Below are 22,856 nucleotides of genomic sequence, written 5' to 3'. Positions count from 1 at the left end.
CCGCACCCCAGCAAAGGAAATGCCAAAGTCCTCTGAAGTGGAGCATAACAGCATTGCAGTTCACATCCACTGTAAAGAGCTAAGAGGCTGGAAGGGCAGGAGAGCCTCTAATAGCAGGAAGTTGTAAGAATAATAGCGGCATGGGGATGTCATGCCCCCTGTCCCTTTGGCATGCAAGCTTTGGCCCAAACACAAGAATCTGTGTGCTTGCTTACACAGCTAGTGTAACATTATTCACACAACTTACATTATAAGGGTTTACCAGACGTGAGCTTAAAAGAAAAAAATGTTTAATTTTCCAAACAAAAGAAGTTTGGCTTTACAGTTGAACAACATTGTGCCAGAGTTGTGTCACAATTTTTACTTTTTTGAAAAATAACGTTACTTTTATTGTGTTGTGTAACACCAAAGATAGTCTTTATTTCACAGATGCTACCCATCTCTAATTTAATTAATACAATTATGTTTAAAAAATGCTTTGTATTTGCAGTCTATAATATTTTCCCGGACTCATCATTAAGAAACTGTTATAATCTTAAAGATGAATAATGTACCAAAGGAAGGTGACTAAGAAACAGAAACTCTTTGCCTTAAAAGGAAATAGTTATTTTCACAAGTGATAGTGCCGGGTGATTTAGTAAATCCAATATTGACCAGGATTACTCATGAGCCACTGTGAACTGTTTTCAGATCAAATTGTAGCAATACAAAACATGGCATTGTGTTTTAAATGTTAGGAAAAGAGATCCGAAGTCAAATGTCATTAAGCCAAATAAAGCCAGAGTCTGACACACCAGATGATAAAAACCTGTGACTTTTATCCCCTACATCCTGGATTATCTAAAAATGGCTGTTACAGTAAGTAAATTACAGAGCTCAGGGACATTCCCATAATCCAAGACCTTAAGCCCCCATGCCACTGACCCACAGTCCAACATCAGTGTCAGTGTACATGCAAGTGTGTGTGTGTGTTTAGGTGTGTGTGTGTGTGTGTGTGTGTGTGTGTGTGTGTGTGTGTGTGTGTGTGTGTGTGTGTGTGTGTGTGTGTGTGTGTGTGTGTGTGTGTGTGTGTGTGTGTGTGTGTGTGTGTGTGTGTGTGTGTGTGTGTGTGTGTGTGTGTGTGTGTGTGTGAAACAGCCCTGTTTTTATGTGCAGCCTGCTTCAGACTCAGTTCCCATGAAATTGTTCCTTCTCTGGCTGGTTCAGAGATTGTCCTGCACTGTAAATGGCTTGTCTGGAGTCTGCCAAGGGCCAGTGGGGGCCAATTAAAAAACAAAAGAGACTGACAGATCCTAAGCTGTTGCTCTGTCACTGTAGCCTAACACACATCAGCAAATAACATTGTGGTTTGACCAGGCACACAAAGTGAGCTTGAGCCCCTGCCCTTTTTCTTCCTCCAAAGAAAGTGCCCTTTTCCCCCCCTTTTTTAAAAATTTGTATAAATGAGTATATATCTACTGCTGTTTGCACACAGTTTCCCTTTCCAAAAATATATTGATTGAATACAAAATATCAGGTCGGGAGATTAGACTGTGAAGTTCCGTAGCTCACCCTCCCTCCTTCCCTCCCTCCCTCCACGTCTCCTGCACAGCGGTGCGGACATCGGCAGTCACTTCAGACAGACAGGTAGCAGCACTTCCCACTTTACTGTCCAATGTTATGCCGGCTTTTATTTTTATTTTGAAGGTTAAAAACAAATTACAAAACTGCCAGTGCCTCGAGTTTACAGCTAAAAGACAATAACAAATATAGTTAACTAAGGTAGGCTACTAGCTAATGGATAAGTTAGCTCAAGGTTTAGCTAAGGCAATTTATCATGGGCATACAGACTAATGTACTTTAAGGGGAGACACTTAAAGTGAATACAGTAAAATGTGTATCTAATAACGTAATCACAATCGCCACATTGATATGCAAATTAGGCGTTAACTAGGCCTAATTAAAATGCACTAATTTGCATGCAGTTACCAAGGCATTGCCGGTGAAAAGAGGTGAGGGTATTAAAATAAATTGGTCAGTAAGTCAGAGATGTGCAACTATATTTAACTTTTAGTTTTAAAACATTTTTTTATAAATTATTATGGGAAGTGTCTTTTTTCTCACTTAAGCACCCGCCCCCCAAAATGTCTGTGCACGTCCCTGGTTTTGACTCGATCAAAAGCTCAGCCTTTAGAGTAGTTGGAAAAATAACCATAACTATAATTGGCAAAAAGTAAAATCATATTTTAATCAAATGTTTTTTGGGTTATAGAACACCAGAGTTTATTAAGTGAATATCAAGATAAGCAGGATGCAAGAGACAGTTATGATCTGTACGTTTTGCTGAGCAATTGCGTTTCCCTGCAAATGACCCAGCTAGTGAAGTCATTATGCTTTCCACTCTCTCAACGGGAGGTGGGGCTTTATAGTGAAAACGTATTCCACCCCTTGCACAAAGACCAGTGTGCAGTCACAGTCTCCTCCACGCTGTGAGTGCGCAGCGTCTGCACAGATCGCTCCAAACTGGAACTTAAACTCACTTTGCATGAACCTGCACAACTTTACTGCTGTTTTCTCGGCTGTGAACGACCCTCGGTGTTCCGCTGTGGCTGTTTTTAATCAGATACTACGACCCAAAAACCGTCGGGACAAGTGAAGATAGAAGCAGCGGGAGTGGTCTGGAAACTTTTGCCATCATGAGCAAGCAGACGGTCAACCTTGATACCTACAGCCTGTCGTTGCTCACGGCCAAAGAGGACATCCTCAACCCCCGTTCCTCCACCAACTGGTAAAACATAACAACAAAATTATTTCTGCCTGCCATACCAGAATGCTAATCACATGCATCTTGATTTATAAGATTTATAGCCAACTGTATGCGTCATTGTAATGGGAAATTAGGATTCAGTAACTTTAATAAAACTCTCATGTTCTCCATCTTGTTTTACTGAGTGAGTAGTAGCATTTTAAGCAACTTCGCTGTTGCGTAAACAGAGTTTTGATTACAATTAATCCAATGAGGGAGACGAAGGTGGCCATACAGGTACAGCAGGCAACCTGGACTTTCTTTACAAGTAGTACAGTCATGACAGATGCATGGACTGGGGTTAAGACTCCCCCATCCTCCAGAGCTGGTGTGAGGTGTGGATTGCCGTAGATTACGCACGCCAGGCGGCTGGTGGTGTGGCTCAGAGCGCAGCACCTGGCCGGCGGCTTGCAGTCCAATGGGTCGTGCTCTCCATGACTTTGCTATTCTCCCCCAGGAGATGTGAGGCTTCATTCTTTGTGCTGAGGATCATGTTTCCGCTGATGTGCTGATCTCTGACAGGAGTTGTCTTTCAGGGAGAGGCTCTTTAAATTTGACAGACAACAGTATGCATGCATGCACGAGTACCACATAATAATAATAATAATAATAATAATAATAATAATAATAATAATAATAATTGCAATTTTGAGCAACTACTGAAATGTGAATAGGTAAATGTTATGAATGAAAACAATATTAAGAATAACCATTATTCAGACTACAATCTGAGTATAAACAACACAAAAAATAGCTAACTGTTTTAATTTTCAAAGACTATGATTCGTAGATACATGGAAACCTGAAATGTTTCATTAATGTTGCTCTGGCATAATGTGAGACCACGTCCTGCTGTTACCCTATCACCTGACACTTGGCTCATTTCTTTTGTCACAAGGTTTGGCTGGCATGTAACTATGGTGACCTATCCATCTTTCAAAACATTACCAGTCTCCCTGTCTCATCTCCTTTCTTCATTTTTTCTCCTCTAGTGTGTGGAGTATTCATATCCAGCTATAGACATGATGTCATTGGCTATTCTCTGCTAGCACAGAGAGAATAAGTTATACAATGACCCCGCACTTTCCATGCATCTACTAGACTTGATGTGGAAGAGGACTGATTCTGTCCAGCTCAGTTTCATCTTCCTCTGCTTCATATATCTCACTGCTACAGGGTTTTAAAGCCCAAATTATTCCTACCTTCTTCCTTGTTTCATGACGTCATGCAGGGTTGAGTAAATAGTACTCAGAACACTATGGGTTAACTTTGACAAGTTTAAATTGGGGTGGAAATAAGTTCCCCATCCAGGCAGAACATGCTTAGTTTCCATTCTTTCTTGCATTTGGAAAATGTTAAAAAGTTTCCATGTTCAGTATCACTATGGAGGTTTTGTCCCATTGCAACATCTCACATTGATACTTCACTGATCCAGCAGTTTCTCATTGGAGAGCATTTCCCTAACGTTTCAGGGAACAACAGATCTGCATTGTGTCTTTGCCAACCCACAGCCTGTGAAACACATTGACACAATACACACAAACAAAAACACACGTACATGTGCTTCTATCCACCACAAGCACGTGTTTGGTTTAGCTTACAAGAGAATAGAAAGAAAAGACAGAAAGAAATCCCCCAACATTTACTCCGCCCACTTTAAAGGGCGAAATAGCTCTGCTGGGACTGAATAGAAAAGTGGGGGGACATGATGATGTCATGATTCCCACCGTCAAACCCCCGAAACAGACAACAACCAGGAGTGTGTTTTTCTGAGTGAAGGGAGTCTTTCTACATGCATGTGAGTTTGCATGGGCAAATATTTGTATGTGAATGTGCAAATGCATCCTGCCGAGACTATTAAAGGGAGTCAAAGGCGTAGAGAAGTTTGCATGGAGAGGGGTGGGAGTCTTGTTTTGTTGAATGATCCCGCCCCCACTGTGTGGCCTTGAGGTCCCTGTGTGTATTATCTAATGACCTTGTGTCTTGAATGGGAAACAGACCCATTGTGGGGGAGACTATGAAGAAAAGAGGAGCAATTTCAATGCATCCTTCATTCAGACCTCTCTGCTCAACATACAGCCTTGGAGGTCTCTCCTCAGACTTCCAGACCATGGAGGACTACAAAGTGTCTCACTCGTAGGCTGGAAATGTGCACTGTCTGCATGTGTTTTGTGTTAGTGTGTGCTTTGAAACACAAAAAGAAAGAGAAACATGTCCCCGAAAACATTGTCTAATAACTCAACAGGAAATACTTTTTATTCTCAGCAGTAGAAATTATGATTTAAGTCCAGTTTACACCAAAATAAACAGCTCAAACTTGCACTTTAGTGGCAACAGACACATTGAAATGTTTGTAGTTTGTAAAAAAACTACCCTGACATCTTTCATATAAACATTTCCTTTTCGTTTTGAATGAAAGGAAGTTGTGTAAAACTCAATTCAATAAAATTCAGTGAGCTGTTGTACACAGTTTCGTAATAGCCAATAAGACCAAAGCTACATGCTCCACCGGATGTGTCCTCCTGCCAAGTATCCAATATAGTGCAGCACCAACTTAGCGAAGCATGATAAAGAGGGGGAGAATCAGTTTGGGGTATGTTTACAGCATTGTTTCAGCCTTGCAAAGCATATCAGGTGTGAATGTATATTGAGTTGTGGAGCAATTTGACCTTTTTTTGACTTGGGTGTGTGCTGTATCCTGACATCTTTGGGACTTTGAACACACCTTTTTCATAAACCCTTTTTCTTGGTGTCCACACTTTGTGTGCTGTAAGTGTTTCATTATGTTCTCTAGCAGGAATTATACAGTCAGCAGTGGGTGACACATAAAGTAAATATCAGATTTCATTGTAGTAACTGAGTCATTCAGTTTAGACAGAGTATCAAGAGACCAGTCAATCTTGTCTTCATTCAGTCCAAGTTAAAGTCTACTTCTGTTTGAATGAAATGTTTGAATGAAATGTTCTGTAGCCATATTTAATAAAGAAAACAGGGTACTTACATTGCATATTAGATTATTAAAGGTAGTCATATAAGTGTTACTAGATTGTAGAAAGAGAGAATACAATTTATATATATTTATATAATAGTAGTTACTAGTCCAGGTTTAATTTTAACAGGTAAAGACAGTTCTTCATTGATTTAAAAGTGTAATTGCTTTCATAAATGTTAGGAAGAAATAGATGTTGGAAGTTAAGAATTGTTTGTGATGGTCGTTACTAAGTAACCTACATGCCTAAAAGGTATTATTTTGAAAAAAAAATTCACCTCTGACAACTTAATTTGAGAAACACTGTATTTCCAAATTGTTGTTCTTTTGCAGCTGTTCCAAACATAATCTTAGAGTATAATATAACATGTAATTTAGCCCTCTGAATTCATAAATGATCTGGCTATAGATCTTTTATTTTTAATTTGTACATTCACTCATCTTTTTTTTTTTTAATGTTGTTTCTTAGGGAAACCTAAGTAATGAATCTTAGCCAATTTCATTGAAGAAGCAACACAATATCCTCTCCTTTCCAGGCACCTGATATATTTTGAAAGCACCATCCCGTTGATAAATGGAGGTGCCTTTATTTCAGCGTCGGCCCGGGGTGTTTGTGCTGCTGTTACTTGCCAAAATGTCCACAGGCTCATGCATGATTTACCAAGACCTAAAGAGTTCCTGGGTCTAAAGTTACGCGCTACAAGGGAATACACCTGTGGTTGTGGGGAGAGGACAGGAGGGAGGAAAGTACGCAAGCTGTCATTGTGTGTGGATGCACATGCTATAGTCTTTCTGCTTGTGTATAGGTGAGGTACACACAGTATCGTTGGGCCTATTAGTTGACACTAGAATGTTATTGTACATTGAAACTGTATTATCTTCTTATGGACTTATTGATTTTGTTGTATTTGATTAACCTGTCATCTTATTATATGATCTCATACAGTATGATCAGGTGCAATGCAACTATTATATTTAGTAGGTTCATTTATGGTCAAGCTCACTCAGGCAGTTAGGGCAGCTCAGGGGTCCTACAGGTGAGACGCAGAACAGGGCAGAAGCATCAGTAATTAGACCAAGCTGAAATTATCCAGCTACGTTGCAGTGAGGTGCTTGTCTTTCTGTAATTCCAGGTAAGCAAAGATGTATAAAACTAGTGACACAGATGTGCCATGATTAAGTAAGTGTAATGAATGAGCGCTAATGCCGATTTGAGATTTAAATCTGAATTTTTTCGTTGATCTACCAGTTGAGAGTGTCCAACAGTGTCACCAACAGTCCACCTGTCCGCTAGTATGGATGAATAGTGTAACCACGTATGTATTTTCGCTAAATACTGTCAGTCATTTTGTTTTTCGGGTTAAAGTACACGTTGACATGATATTTGAATGTTTATGCAAGTTTAAAAGTGTAAGGCTACTTGAATATTGATACAGGCTTCATTAATTAGACCTAGCCGACAGTGTTGCACTGATGTGATGGCGTTTCTGTATTTCCAGAACGAAACAAAGTAACACATGCACATCAGGAAATCATGTTATGTGCAACATGTGTACAGTATTTCCTGAATACAGATGGAATTTGTGTCAGTTATCTTGTTTGTAAAGATAAACAACCATTATCATCACACTGTTATCAAGCAGTAACTCACTGCAGAACTTCCCTGCACTTGGTTCTGCTTTTTGTTCAGTTCCCTAATTATCCACAAACACTGTCAAACACACGCTCAATGGCCAATCAAGGATAGCTGTCGAAACATGAGCTGTTGAGTAAACCTTATCTAGCTTTGTAAAGGTTATCATAGCTTTCTGAGTTGAAGTAAATTCTTCTGATCACCTGACTGTGGAATCAGACGAAAAACAAGCAGTCTGGTTGGTTTCCTTTGGCTGTCAGGATAAGGCTTCAAAGGCTGCACGCTGTGTTGTTGACAAGCTGAAGGAAAAACAGTACGTTTGATCGATCCTTGATATAAATAGAAATATCTGTACATAGGAAGTTAAAGGTTAGTTACAATGCCTCTCTCACTAAATCTCTGTCTCTGTGTCTGACATAGATCTGCCATGGTTCCAAAAAGGCATTCATCCTATTGCTTATTGTGAGAGAACAGCAACACAAACACATGGTTTGATGTATGTTGGTTGAAATATTTATTGGGCCTGAAAATCCCAAAATGGGACTGCTTTTCACAAAGCCAAATTGTACAGGAACTTGGCCGAAACTTGGCTTTTATTCTTGCTTGACACTAGGGAACTTGAAATCCAACTACTCCTGACCATAGTGGTAAGCCATTCAAGGCAATACAATGCGGACAGAAATAAAGCACTTTTTCGTGTCCCATCAGGTCACAGACATATCCTTGTTACATGAATGTTTAAAAAAATGCATTTGCACACAGCTAACAGTTTACATTTTAAAGATGCAAGGTTTGCGCCTGATAACAGCCCAGTGTAGCTTTTGCTTTCTGCAAAGGGTGCCCTCAGCATACAGTAGCTGCTTGTGTGATCCTGTCTGTGGGTGGCATGTGGAAGATGATAGCAATGATGGCTATAATGGCTGTTATATCTATTTACATGGACTTAGAGAAAAGTTCCAACAGTAATCACTAAACAACTGCTTACTACTCCTTTAAGCATTGTTTAGGTTCATTGGGAAGATGAAGCTGCAGTGTAATAGTAGGTCTCATGCACGAGGAGACATGACTTTAGAAGCTTATATTGTATGTGTTTATTGTGTGTGTGTTTCTAAATGTTTGGGTGTAGCATTCAAACTGTTGGTTGCAAGACCACAAATTGAAACTGTGTTGCAGTGTGACTTGTAGTTGCCCCATTGAAGTAATAGAATGTTGGTAATTAATGTTTCATGACTTAATGGCACTGCAGTTGTCACTGTTATTATTTTTTATGTACATTTTCTATCGTTAAAAACATAACTTCAAGATAAACAGAAAATAGCTTCTACCTTGAATACATAATGGTATCCAGGAGGTTTAGCATCCCTGGTTTTGCTATAATAAACGTTTTATGTAAAGATGCCTGTGAACAATAACGCACAAAGTATTTTGTGTCGTCCCAACATCTAACCTTTCTATGAAATACTCCTTTTGTTCGTTCAAGTTTCTCAGAACCGTTGACCTTCATTCAGATGCCTTCTGCACATTGTTTCCACTGGAAATGGGTCCTTTATATGCATACAACAGTGAACACAACAAATAAGTTATTGTTTATATTTGCAATTCAAGATCTAGGCTGAGACGCTCTGCTGGAAAGTGTTGGCTAAGTGTTTGTAAAGCCAGTTGAATCGCTATGAAAAATGTCTGGATCGAGGTGAATTGCTTGTTTAATCTATCTAATGGGCATTGAGTGTAGCAGATGGAGTGGTATTTCCAAGGGTGTGTCAGATAGCTGTCTAAAAACATCTGTATTTTAGTGTTTCTATAAACTTTGGCAAGAGTGTGTGCCTGTGTTTTTCTAGACTGTGTCTGTGTGTGCATGAGTGTGTGTTCCTAAACCAGCTGAGGCACATTTGGGGATGTCTAAGCCTTAGAAAATGAACCAGATATGAAACATCTTGTCTGAAATGTAAAGTTTGCCAAAGATATTATCCCTGAAACCAAGCTTTAGACACTCGCAGTACATTGCAACTCATATTCTAGCATTGCAGATATGAGGGTTACCTATTAATGTTGATGTACGCTTGAATTGCAATGTGCTGAAGCAGGAGAGTGCTCTCTTGTGCTTTGCTCACACAACATTCAGGGTAGCTCCCACACAACTTTCTAATTAGTAAAGATTGAACTCAGGAAAGATGGTCTTAGAATAACATCTTACAGTAAGAGGGCAATGTCTTTAAGATCCTTGTGGGAGGGATGACAGTGCTGTTTCCTTTATTCCGGAAAAACAAAAACAAACATGTGATATCTAAAAAAGGTTGTATGAGTTCTAATGTCCATAACGTATTTCATGCATCTCCATCTCTAGGCTACTGAATTAGCCAGAGCCTGAGTGAATGTTGTGAAGAGAGTAACCAAGGGCACGCTGAAATGTCTTGTCATGTTCTGTGTTGCTGTGTCTCGTCTTCTTGCGACCTTGCCAAGCACAACACCAGCAGAATCTGACAGCCAACCATTTTTTTCTCAGACAATAAAATGTATTTGACTCTTAATAACATAGTTACAGGTGTGAGATTCTCAGGCCTACGCACTGGCACTTTCATACATAATGAATACAACAGTGCATTGACACCTTTGAATAAGGACGCAACCGTCGCTCATTCCCTGAGCTCTCCTGACGCTGCGAGGTATCATCACCATGTTTGAAAGCTAGACAATTTCTCCTACGTCACCACGGTTACAAAAAAAGGACAGTGGTTAAAGTAATGACATTCTTAGGGTTAACTATTTGTGCCTTGAATGGGAACTTTCTTTTTTGCTGTGTTGTTTGTTCACTTGCTGGTGGTAGAATTGTGTTGTGGGTGGGAGAGGAGAGTTGGGGGTGCTCTGTTGTCCTGGCGATTCCGGTGGGAAAGCTATGTTGTTTGTTAAGAGAGAGTGAATGAAGTTGGGGAGATGAGTGCAGAGGGACTGAGGAGGCTGGAAAAGGGGGTAACATTGAATGGGCAAGGACACTCGGTAAGAAATATAGAGGAATAACAAGATGAGAAAGTACAAAACGTGAGAGGAGAGAGAAATAATGGGCAGAGAAGTTCAATGGGGTGGTCTTGACAAGAGGTTGTGGAAAAGAAGAATGATTGAATCTGGAGGAGTGACAGAGCTAAGAGAAGGGAAATATGAGAGCTCAGGTGGAGGGGTGACGAGGGAAGAGAAGAAGATCAAAGCGTTAACGGAGGCACAAGAAGAAGACGGGCCAAATGAGGTCTAAGTGGGTCTGTGATACTTGAGTTTACTTTGTTTAACGGAAGGAAATGGTTGACGATAAGAAGCCACATGACTTTAATGGTCCCATAACAACTGTGATATAGCGTGTGTGTGTGTGTGTGTGTGGAAACAACATGCACAGGAAATGCCAGACTGATCCCAGTGGACCACAGATTTAGAGGATTTATTGTCCCTCATTCCTTTTCTCTCCTCTCTTCTCCGTGTAGTCTTCCCTACTGTATGTCAGGTGTAAGAACATGTTTGTTCCTTTTCACTCCACACTTCACTTCACAAACCATAAACCTCCCTGTAAGAGTCATAACAATTTACCCCATAAGGACCCCTGGTAACTCCATCAAGACACTTGCCCCCAATAACGACATACTCATCAGCCCCCTTGGAAACCTCTTATACACTCTGGCTGTTTACCTTTGTGCTCCATTGTTAAAAGTGTCCCACTTTCTTTACTCATGTATATACCCCCTGGTGCTTTTCATTGCCTCCCCAATGTGAACCCTATCTTTGAGTAACCTTTCTCCATCCCAAATAGATTTGTCATTCCTCACCATGTGGCCCATCACTCTTGAGCACACGCCCGCATGACACTGTACTTTACATACCCATCTATTATTAAACCCTAAACATTGATGTCACTACTGTTTCATCCCAGACATAATGCTGTATTTACTGAACAAGAGGAAGAAAGTGGTTACGTTTTGAGTCTAAACATACTTGCATCACTTCATTATCAGCTCTTGTATCTATGTAGCACACACCAGCAGAGGTCTAGACTGCTTCCTCTTGATATACATCCTATACCTTTGAAAAGGAAGAAAAAGCAGTGAGACTTAACTGCTCCAAGTGTCAGTCTGTTCAGGGTTTAGGAAATAGTGCAACAAGTCATGGCCTATTAAAAACATTGTTTGCATATCCTGTGTCTTTCTTATACACACACCTACACTGGAACTAGCTTTCTTCAAGTTTGGTATTATATTATACAGAGAGAACTGGTCACAAAGGAATTGCTACATGTGCTCTCCATTTTTCACCATACATTTTAATTGAATTCCCATGTATCTTTATGATGGATTGATCCTATTTTCAACTCTCTATTTGTGCGGTGTAGTTAGAATATAAAGCAAAACTATTTGTACTGTAGATGATGGGCTAGTGTTATCTGTGGACTCATGGCTGAAAGACGGGACACACTAAGTGTTAATGCTGCGTTTTGTCCTTATTTGTATGAACTGACTAACATCTACTTCACAGCAGCATGCTTGTTGTCTGTCTCTCTCTTTGTCCATCCCCCGCTCTTTTCCATCTCCCTCAGCCCAGAGAGGGCTGTTTTCTCTCACTGGTCCTTGGCACTGATTTAATTACTTATTTGTTTAGTTTGTCATATTCTAAACTTCTCTGGCTCTGTGTTTTGCTGAGAAAAGAGATTTCCCTCCCTCCCATCCTCCTGTCAGCATTCCATCCAGTCTCATCCCCCACTCACTGATTATGTATGCATCCTCTGTTGTTTTACTTTTCCATCCACGTTTTCCTTCATTTAATTTAGCAACACTTTCTGTTCTTTCTTATAATTTTGTACTCCATTGCCTCTGTCATTTTCTCCAACTATTTGCCATTCCCTTCAGGCCAAATAGCTTCAGTGGTCTGTAATAGTCTCCAGGGGAGTCTGCTGTGTCCTCCACCCAGTCAAATGTTGTACAGATCAGTCAGTATTATGCATTGGGTGGATCTGAGCAAGTATTTTAATGGGAACTTTGGCAGTAAATGACCATACAGAATACCATGAGTAATGCGGTTATGTTATATTGTAGTTTCCATCAAATAGTACATTAGCTCAATGGCACATCTTCTAATGGGACATTTTATCCTATCAAATCAAAAGTATTCATATGGATTCACGTTGGATTTACAGTTTAATGTTGGTCTGAATGGTCAGAGCCTAATGTGGAGCGTTACAGCAAGGTTTCTGTTTGTTGCCTTTGTGGTCAGATTACTGCTGGCGCCTGAATTAATCACAAGTTAAAGATCAGGATTGTTTATTTTGAAATCTCATTGAAGCATAGTGGCTCTTACAGATGCATTGTTTCTTTTGATATTAAAATGAAAGCGTCCTGAGTGTTTATTCTCAGAGAATATAAGCCTTTCATCCACAGAACCATTGGTATAAATTATTAAAACAAATGTTGACTAAAATAAATCTGTGTGTGAGTGTTCCCAGTATAGGATATCCTTACAGCTTGGCCAGCATAAATGCGGTTGATTGGGACTTGGCGCCCATTGATTATTGGATGGAGGTTTCTGTGCTGGGCACCACCATCAGATCATAACCCAAATGTAGAGCCTCTGCCAGAGGTTTACATAAAGCCTCTCCCTGAGCCAGCTCTACTGTTCTGACAAAAATAATACACATGAATTAGACAGGACATTATATGGTGGACTGGAGTTTGAAAGTATGAAATTATGCTTCTGATTATTTGTCTTGCACAACTAGTCAGTTTCATATACACACCCCTTCTCATGGGGCATTGCTTGATTGCAATCTCAGCAGGAGAGGGAAATGTTAAGCATTGTCTTCAGTTGAAATGGCAGCAAAGGGATATTACACTTTACCTTATAAATCACGCTCTGCTTAAGGATATTTGGCTTGCTCATCTGTGACTCCACCCCCCAAATCATTGCCAGTATCCTCAAACCTCAAGTATTGTTTTTGACTACTCTGCTCTATGACTTTATCAGCAGTTCACCCATAAGCAAAACATTTGAATATACATTTTGTTTCTCCATTTAATGAAGAACCTCTTTATTAGTCATTATAAAACACTTATTAATGCCTTATTCTACATGACCATATTCTGCAAGTAATAGGCCATTAGTTAGTTTTTACTCCAATAGTAAATATCCCATAATAACACTTAACAAATATGATCTATTCTTATGTAACAAGTGTTAATTAAGTCTAAATAACTCAAAATTAGGTTTTTATAATATCTAAGAACATGTTCCCTATTTTAAAGTGACCTGAACAGGTTCCCTATTCTAAAGTTCCTCTTCACACTTTGTAAATACATTATAGCACACGACTACTGAAATTAACCTCAACAGTACATGAACAAAGTAGGCACACGTTGAAATATATGTTTTATTAATGAACCACTAAAGAGAGGTTCAGACACATACCAAAACATGTCAAGTTTCTCCAACACATGATATTTAGCCTGTACTTTTTAAGAAAAACAGATTTTTAACAGATTTTATGTATTTGTGATCATACTGTGTGACCTGCTTGTTTGTTCTTACACAATAGGTGTACTGTTCTGTGTTGTACTGTCTCAGTGTGAACATAGATTAAACAGCCAGCCAAACTCTTTTGAGAGCCAGGGAATGAGCAGCCATGCTCTTTTATTGACTTGTTTGCAGTCCACTGACATTCAAACGGAGTGAAACTATAAAAGAACAAGTTATAAGGCACTTAATGATCTCATACATGCAAGTGTAACATACACAGATTCACACATGGGACCGCTAAGTGTAAACAAGTTACATATAGGGCTAGCTGTGCATTAAGCCATCCCCATAATTTAATCTATTGATTTGTGTTCACCAACACGATTTTTGCATTTTTTTCGTGTCACACAGAACGATTTTAAAAGCAATGTATTTCTATTGGTAGTATGTTTCGTGCCTGCACCACGTCTTTTTGTCTGGTCGGGCCTTGGAAGACCAGAAGTGTGTGGTTCATAAAAACATTTTCTTACTCAATATCTTATCCTAACCCTAACCCTTTTATTTTAAATGGTATAATATCAGAGTTTTTTGCCGTCCACGAGGAAAAGAAATCGGGCTCAGAGCCTCAGAATACTGACATCTGTATTTAAAAAAAAAAAATGTCCCTCTAGTTTGTTATTATTTGGTGCAGGCATTAAACATACTACCAATAGAAATACATCGCTTCTAAAATTGTTCTGTGTCAGAATACTGAAATCTGTATTTTTTTAAAATCTCTTTTTCCTTCAAATTTGTTATTATTTACATTGCTTTTAAAATCGTTCTGTGTGACCTATGTGTGTGACACGAAAAAAGTGCGAAAATCGTATTGGTGAACACGAATCAATAGATTCATTTCGTGACTATAACACGAAATGCCGTGAGACTGTGTTGAATAAGCATGTATACTGGCTAGTATGGCTAACGCTAGCATGCATACTAACGCTAGCGCGAATGCTAACGCATTTTCTCATTGAGTTTAAACATCTCCAAATGTCATCACATAAACACAATACATGTTACTAATCCTTACAGGTACAGTGTAAGTGTAATGATTACACTTACAGTCATTGCTTTCTGACAGACTTGGCCCTTTTACTATTCAGGTTGCATAGGGAAAATTAGTAGCAGTCCACTGTCATGCTATTCAGTTCACTTTCTCCTACTTCCTGTAGCCGGTTTCCTGTTTAACCTTCAGTACAAATTTTACAAAAATATAAATGTACAAATATGAAACATACAGGTCAATATCACCTTGCTATTGGTAGCTGAACTGTCAATACGCCAAAACATATTCTGAGATAGAAATACCAAATCCTTTTTTATTTAGACACAATTAACACTAGCATTTAGTTTTGGAAAGGAATGACATTTCACTTAGTTCATTTTAAGTTGTCCTTAAAGTTTAGGAGACTTGGTGCCGTGTTTCAATCCCCTCCTTCTCCAGCTCGTATTAAGGGGCCCTGTACCTCGGTCTGTGGGGATTACAGTGCGTACAGCCCACCCTCTGCAGGGCACCTGACTGAATCCTCTGCATCTAGCCATGAAAATGAAAACCAAGACTATTCCTTTTTCTTCCAGTGTATTTCATTCGTGGCTTTTGAAGGGACAGTGTCACATGACTTCTTTATCCTTTTTTTCTCTGGCACTCTTTCTAAGCACTGAGAGGTTTTCACTTAAACAGCATTCATCGGCAGCAATCTTTTATATTTTGACATCCACACTTCATCACTTAATGAAGGACTGAGAGGGTAAAATGATCGGGGTCACAGCAGTTTTAAGTATAGGGGAATGTGGAAAATGTTAGACAAGTCTTTGTGTAAGGGTTTGAAAACCAGAACAATGTCAATCTTTATGAAAATGTCTTTATTCTTCCTTTTTGTTTAATCTCCCTAGCAACATCTGTCACCACATTACAATTTCGAACGTGCCTGTGGTTTACCATGCCACGTCTTTTCAGTCCCGATGTTTACCGTGATGCATCACCTTAGCACACACTGTACCACACTGTACAAGCCAGACACATGTAGTGGTGATGGCATTCTCTCTTTTCTTCCTATTCCCAGCTTATTCTGCTTTAATGCTGTAAAACTCTCTCATTCCGTCACTTCCTCGCTATTGCTCACATTTCTGAACCCTTACCCATAAACCTCCACATGTCTCTGCAGTCCAGACGGACGGAGGAATGTGTGCACCACTGGGGTCGTCGCATGCAAACTATATGAGTAACATGCCGGACAGGGGGGGGGGGGGAAGAATGACTTTTTCAGGAGCGGAGTCTGGCTGGACTTTTTTTGCCCATGTTTGGCGAGAGGAAATGAGCGCTGTGTGCTCAGGGGACGTCTCTGAGTTACCCCCCCTCCAATACAGCCAGAGAGGTAGACGGAGAGACTAAGAATAGCACTGGGAGCCCAGGTCAGCTTCGAGCCAGGAGTAAGAAGTTGGGGGGCGATGGGGGAGGGGAACAAAAACATATGATGTAAAATGAAATGAACAGAAGGAGGCTTGTGGAAAGGTAGATGTTATGAATATCTGAAAGAAGTTAGAGCATGAAGTAAGCATTGAAAAGACTGCATTGTCAAAATCCCAGGTCTTGACAAACGCCTTTCACGAGTTGCTGAGACCACTGGGGGATGTGTGTGCAATATATTGTAGAGCAGGGGGGGGGAAAAGGAGCAAAATAATGATCTGATGGAGGGTGTAATCTGGGCAGTGAAATCTGGTGGGAGCTCCCCGCCTCTCATCTATTTTCTCATATCTTTCCCTTCATGCACAGTTTATCATATCGCAACAACGTACATAACCACAAATCTCTCATATCTCCCCCGCTGGCAAACATGGAATGAATAAATGACCTGTGAGCCCACAAGATCTTCCTGTCAGAGACACAGAGGGTATAAGTGTGGAGTCGAGGGAGAAAAGATGAAGATGAGATATTGCTCTGGTTTGTGAAAGAGGTATGTTGTGCCACAGGATTTAAAGTAGGAGGGGAAGAAATATGTGTTGTAGGAGACGAGGGTCAGAATAATGAATTCCGCGAAGTAATGATCGTGAGATATCAACAGAATATATGAAGAGTGTAGGAATGGTGAAGTGAACAAAGGAATATGAGAAATATATGGTTGTGGGACTCAAGATACGGTTTTATAGGTTTACTTTTTTCTTATTGTATAACAATGCACGATTAAAAGAAAGCATGAAAACACAATTGAATAAGAACACAAGGAATGAAAAATCTCTTAAAAAGTCTCTTTAGAAATGACGATACAAGAAAAGTGTGCACGTTGTGTTCAAGTATTTTCCACATAATACTACACTTTGATGGTTCTTAGTTTCGCCTGGTGTAGTGGAATGCCTGGTTAAGTGAAAACAAGTCCTTTTCCAGTCACAGCTCACCATCTGCTTCTGTTATGTCCATCTTGAAATGGTAGAGCGTAGCATGTTTGGTGGTATTTCAGAGGCTCAAGTAGTCCAAAACAAACAATCCCTATTGTTACTGGCATAGAGTATACTTTGTGTGTGTGTGTGCATGACAGTGTTTATGTATGTGTGCCTTTGTGTATACTCTCACATGTCTGTTGGCTGTTTATTTGTTTAATATCTGAGTGGCAGGCTGCACTAATTATGCACATATTTGATAGTTACTTTAAAGCAAGTTGTTTCAGATTTTGCCACCATTGTTTTTTCTCTTCTCATCTCTTCCTCCCCCATCCCTCCCTCCCTCTCTCAGAGCTGAGGTCATATTTGGCTGGGTTTGGTGTGGGCTGGAGTCTGTTTTTCTCATCAGTCAGTGTAGCTCTCAAGAATGCTACATGTGTGAAGGAAAGGGGGTTTATCTGCTCTGTTGGTTATGAAAGTCTGTTTTTAGTATGGCTGCTTCGTCATTACAGACACAACGCTAATCAAATGGAGAGAAAGAGAGAAGGGCATGCAGTTGGCTAACTTGGGTGTGACTTGTAGCTCCACAGCTTTAATTTAACTATTCATATATTAAACTGCACTGTAACTTTTAATCATGTATTTTTTCTTTTAATGTTTATTTTATTATCTTTGCTTTTTAATGACTTGCCTTGCCTTACACAAGAGGGGCTGTAAAACTGGTTCTGGATTCATTGTCTTGCTCAAGGACACTTCAGCAGGGTATAGTATACACTTGTGATGTGAACCTGAACACTTACCGTCGCCTTGTGAAGTGAGAACTGTCCCTCTGTGCTCACTATACCACACTGCTGGCATATCTTTAACATCGATCAGTGGTTTCCCACAGCATTTGATATTATCCTCTCTTTCAGACAGTGGCAACATAGTAGAAGAACATTAAAAAATATATATAATATCAAGAACTCTGAAAACTGAAAAAGTAGAGCAGTTTCAGGATTGTTTCTTGATGCCATCATTACACTTTATTTTGCCAGTTTATTTCAGTGATACATGTCCTTCCTGTGGATAGAAAAGAGAAGGTTTAACAATGTCAAGTAAGGCAGGAATTGTAGGAGGTGATCAGTTCCTTACTCTAATAATATTAAGACTGGCTATCCGCCGCAACTTTTTCAGCCTGCGTGTGGTTGACTTGTGGAATGGTCTGCCAGAAAGCGTTGTCACATCCAAGACGGTTAACTGTCTCAAGTCCCGCCTCGACCATTACTGGTCAAACATCACCTTCACTTTGGACTATGTGACTGTTGCCAGCATCCATAGCATATAAAGAACAGTGATCTACTTATTTATTTATGAGCGACTAAAAGGTCTTAGGCCTATCACAGCCGTATCCTATTGATTGATTGATTGATTGATTACATTTAAGAAATATATATATTTAAAAAATATTCTTAACTTTCTATTTTGTGTTGCTTTTGTAAAATCGTTGCTTTTGTAATTCCCCTCACCTTTGTAATGTCCAAGACAGGGATTAAGTAAAGTCCTGTGGAGAAAAATGCCTGAAAATAGGATATTTGCAAATCCATCCCAGTGAAAGCTCTGTCAGAACAAAGAGTCTCCCTCAGCACAGTGTACCTCATGTGCAAGCCTGTTCCAGGTGGGTGGAGAATTTGTGCATGCAATTAAGACTCCTTCAGAGGCATAGTGACCTTTGACCTTAACTGCTCGTAAATGGTGACCTTTAGGAATGTCTTGAGGACCAAGGATTGGTAATTGTGGATTGGTGTCTGAGCTCTGGATGCCGGTAGGACTAATGAGGGAATAGAGAGTGTTGTTTATATAGTTACTGTGTCTAGACTAATCTGTAAGGAGATATGTGAATTATCTGGGCGACACAAAGCTCATATAATGCCTGGGAGCGCTTCAGAAGGTTTCCATGACTTTTTCATATTCTGACGAAATCTTATTTAAAAATACTTGGTTAGCTGGCCTCTTGTCAGCCTCTTTGCCAAACTGCTATTGTTTTTAATGTAGATCTTTGTGAGAGTAGGCCCAAACTTTTTTTTTCTATTTGTGTGTCATTCTCACTGTGTCTCATTCACTTCCTGCTTCAGAAACACATCCATAAACACAGACCAGTCACCTTTGGCCCATTGTAATAGCTGCTCATGGCCTTACACTCTTTCCACCCCGCTCCAGATGTTATTGACACACCCAAGGAGTCCTCCAGAGAGACATTTAAGGAGACACGCAGCCAAACACACACACACACACACACACACACACACACACACACACACACACACACACACACACACACACACACACACACACACATTTGCCCCCAGTTGTGCTTCAAACACACAGATAATTCAGGATGATGTTAGTCATGTCATGTCAAACAGCACGTGGGTTCGTTTTGGACTCTGAACTGTTGGTTTTGATAACATGCAGGGAGACGCTTGGCCTTACAAGCCCCAAAGTAAAAATCCTATTTATCTTTTGGTTTGTTTTTCTTTGGTTGATTATGAGACCTTGGAGATTCTGCAACAAAGCTAACATCTTAAAATAACACTGCTCTTAGTTTGTTCAGCAGTAGAGTTATATCTCACTGATCTCATGGTAACACATCATGAGTTGTTGAGTTGCCACGGTGACCTGCAGTTTGACTGACTGCAGGGTGCGGGTAGGACAGGTTTTCACGTGCAAAATATGTTTGTTTCACAGTCAGGAGCCATCCATCTGAGTCAAACACTGAATGAAGGTCATTGTGTTGACCTTCCTGTTTTACGCATGTAATGTAAAGGGCTCTGGGAATGGGAAAAATGTATGCATGTGTCACAGCTGAAGAGAATTCATATTGGTTGGTGCAATGTAGAGAAGTGTGTTATGACTAAGAAAAAATGTGTGCGGTAAAACATCTGGCTGTGCAGGTCTGTGTGTCCTCTGTGAACAATAAAAGACTGAAGACATGGCATACGCAGCTCTCTACATCCTCAAGCTTGGATATGGAAGTTTTAGGCACACGAAAATCAAGCAGTCGTTTTGTTCAATCTGTGTTTTGTTGACATTACAAAGGTCATGTCGATGTCACTCATATTGCACAGTAGCTGACCTGTGTGTTTCTCTGTGTGTTCTCAGGGCAATATTCGCATATGATGGAGTCACCAACAAGCTCAAGCTAGCTGACTCAGGAGGTAAGATGGATTGTAATAAGTGGTGTGTTTGTAATGCTAACTTTGTATTTCTAAGCCCTGCAAAGAATGACACTGACAGGTTTTTGACCGTAAGCCTAAAAGGAATACACCTCACCTCTTGTGTTAAGAGAACATTCTTACAACTGTTGAGCAAAAATGGATCATGTCATTGCATTTGTTCCCTAATTTCTAACAGCGGGTGGTGTGGCAGAACTGGCCGGCAAATTTCACATCTCCAAGCCTCAATACGGACTGTGCAAAGTGGGAAGTGTGGAGACAGGAGCCCCCCGGATTGCTATGATCAACTGGGTGAGTGGCAGGCTGGCTCCTGGGGCTTAGCACTTGTAAGCACAAGCTTATCATGTTAAAGAAATACACAGCAGCACAAATTACAGGAAGACACATAAACCTATGAAAACAGCAGGTACACCGAGGTGCTCACAGACTTGCATTCATAAAGATTCAGCAATGACATTTAGCAGTTGCAAGACAATGGGTTTAACATCTTAAGTAGTCACATACTGAAAACTCTGGACTCATTAATCTGTTAAATGCTCTGTGGAAAATCCTAAACTTCTTGACTTATTCACATTCTATAGTTTTGTTTTCACATGGGCTTATTTGGCGTCTGACATGTGGTAGGATGTATTATAACTTAATTGTATTACATACAAATCTTTATGAAAGGCAGGGCATGTCTAATATTTGTATTTATCAGTGTACTGCACTGAAATTAATCTATTGAATTAAAAAATTTGCAGGTCTGCAACCTTGATTTGTTAATAATATATATATATGAAAATAAGTCCAGTAAAATAATGCTGAAAGGGTTTACAATGACACCAATCAGCTGTTATATTGGTAATATCGCAGCCATATTAAAGGAAATCACTCAGTGTCAAAGATTATTTTCATATTAGGTTTGTAAATACTCAAAACAATACAGATGCGTTGAATTATACTCCATAATACAATAGCTGCCCACTGCTCCTAGTACTAGACTCCTGGTAGGATGGGTTACATGCAGAGGCTATGTCACTGTGTGTGCTGTGTGCTCTGCATGTGTGACCATTAAAAGAGGGTTTCATCCCTCCCAATTCTTCTTCTAATTCTAATAATGAGCTAATATTTGAGCTTCTATGTTTTCATTATCAAAATGCTGAAACAGAGATTTTACCACAGCAATGTGAATCCTATTGTTCTAGTGTTATTGTAGTGCTCTCCAAGAGAGGTATGATATGAATGTAAGTGTCCCCATCCTGTCTTTGTCTGCAGGTCGGCCAAAATGTGGATGACTTCCGAAGGACAGAATGTGCCAGCCACATTCCAGCTATCAAAAACTTTTTCAAGGTGAAGTACATCATGACGTGCAAAATCATAAATCACTAACCCTTGTGCGCTTCATCCATTAGTTTGTCTATTTGTTTAGTTTCCCATTAAATGTGCATTAAAGATGACAGAATTGCAGCTTTGATATTTGCGGTCATAGCTGAGACTCAAGTAGTCATGTTCATGAAAAGAATATACCTGTCACACACCGAAATTCCCGCTAAACAACAAACATTTCTGTCCAACTCCCCCCCCCTGGCCGCTAGACTTTGTGCTAACAAACTCTATATTTACTCACGGGAGTTTACTTTGTATTGTTTTGAGAGTTTCCTGTCCTCAGTCCACTTCCTGTTCTGTTGCAGTGTTGGTCATGTGATTGGTCTATCTGCCATGTTGCTATCAGGAAGGGACAGTTACATTTGGGCTTAAAAGCTCCATTGTTTGCAGTGCTACCTGAATTCACGTCACAAACTCGTCGTGAGTGAAAAAGTCGTGACACAAAGTAGAGGGAATAGAAAAAAGCTAATTCATCTATATTTTTTATGATTCAGGTTCATGTGTTTTTTATGAATAGTATATAAGCAACTCTGTCCAACTCAATGTTACCTGCAACTTCTGTCAGTGTTTGCTCCTCAAACTGTGTTTATTTAGTGTTGCAGCACACTAGAGGTTCTAATGACCCCTAGGTTTACTAGTTTCCATATAAAGGCATCATCCAGTCAACTGCAGAAGCATCTGTGGAATGTTTGTTGTTTTTTGTCCCTTTTTTTTTTAAACGGTGAAAGTCAAGACTGGGATTATGTGAGCCTCTGACTGAAAGTGCCTTACCCCTGTGTGTGTGTGTGTGTGTGTGTGTGTGTGTGTGTGTGTGTGTGTGTGTGTGTGTGTGTGTGTGTGTGTGTGTGTGTGTGTGTGTGTGTGTGTGTGTGTGTGTGTCCTGTGTGTGTGTCCTGTGTGCATGTCATTACATTACAATTGTGACACACACACACAGCCACACACTACTCACTATTGTCACCACTACTT

At 39.9% G+C, this 22,856-nt stretch overlaps 1 protein-coding gene across 1 annotated transcript in view; it reads left to right on the top strand.

The window, feature by feature from the left end:
* The first annotated feature begins 2,415 nt into the window (after positions 1 to 2,415).
* LOC307044071 (uncharacterized protein) overlaps positions 2,416 to 22,856 on the top strand; it is a 32,114-nt gene continuing 11,673 nt past the window's right edge. Inside the window, exons 1-4 of the mRNA XM_079689108.1 lie at positions 2,416 to 2,767; positions 20,446 to 20,501; positions 20,698 to 20,810; positions 21,777 to 21,851. Coding sequence (XP_079545234.1) covers positions 2,676 to 2,767; positions 20,446 to 20,501; positions 20,698 to 20,810; positions 21,777 to 21,851 — 336 coding nt within the window. The 5' untranslated portion in view covers positions 2,416 to 2,675. The remainder of the gene's footprint in view (positions 2,768 to 20,445; positions 20,502 to 20,697; positions 20,811 to 21,776; positions 21,852 to 22,856) is intronic.

Source organism: Notothenia rossii, assembly GCF_949606895.1.
Source record: "Notothenia rossii genome assembly, chromosome: 6".
In the NCBI taxonomy this organism is placed as follows: domain Eukaryota; kingdom Metazoa; phylum Chordata; class Actinopteri; order Perciformes; family Nototheniidae; genus Notothenia; species Notothenia rossii.
Note: the sequence above shows the minus strand (reverse complement) of the source record. Positions and strands in the feature narration are given on the sequence as shown.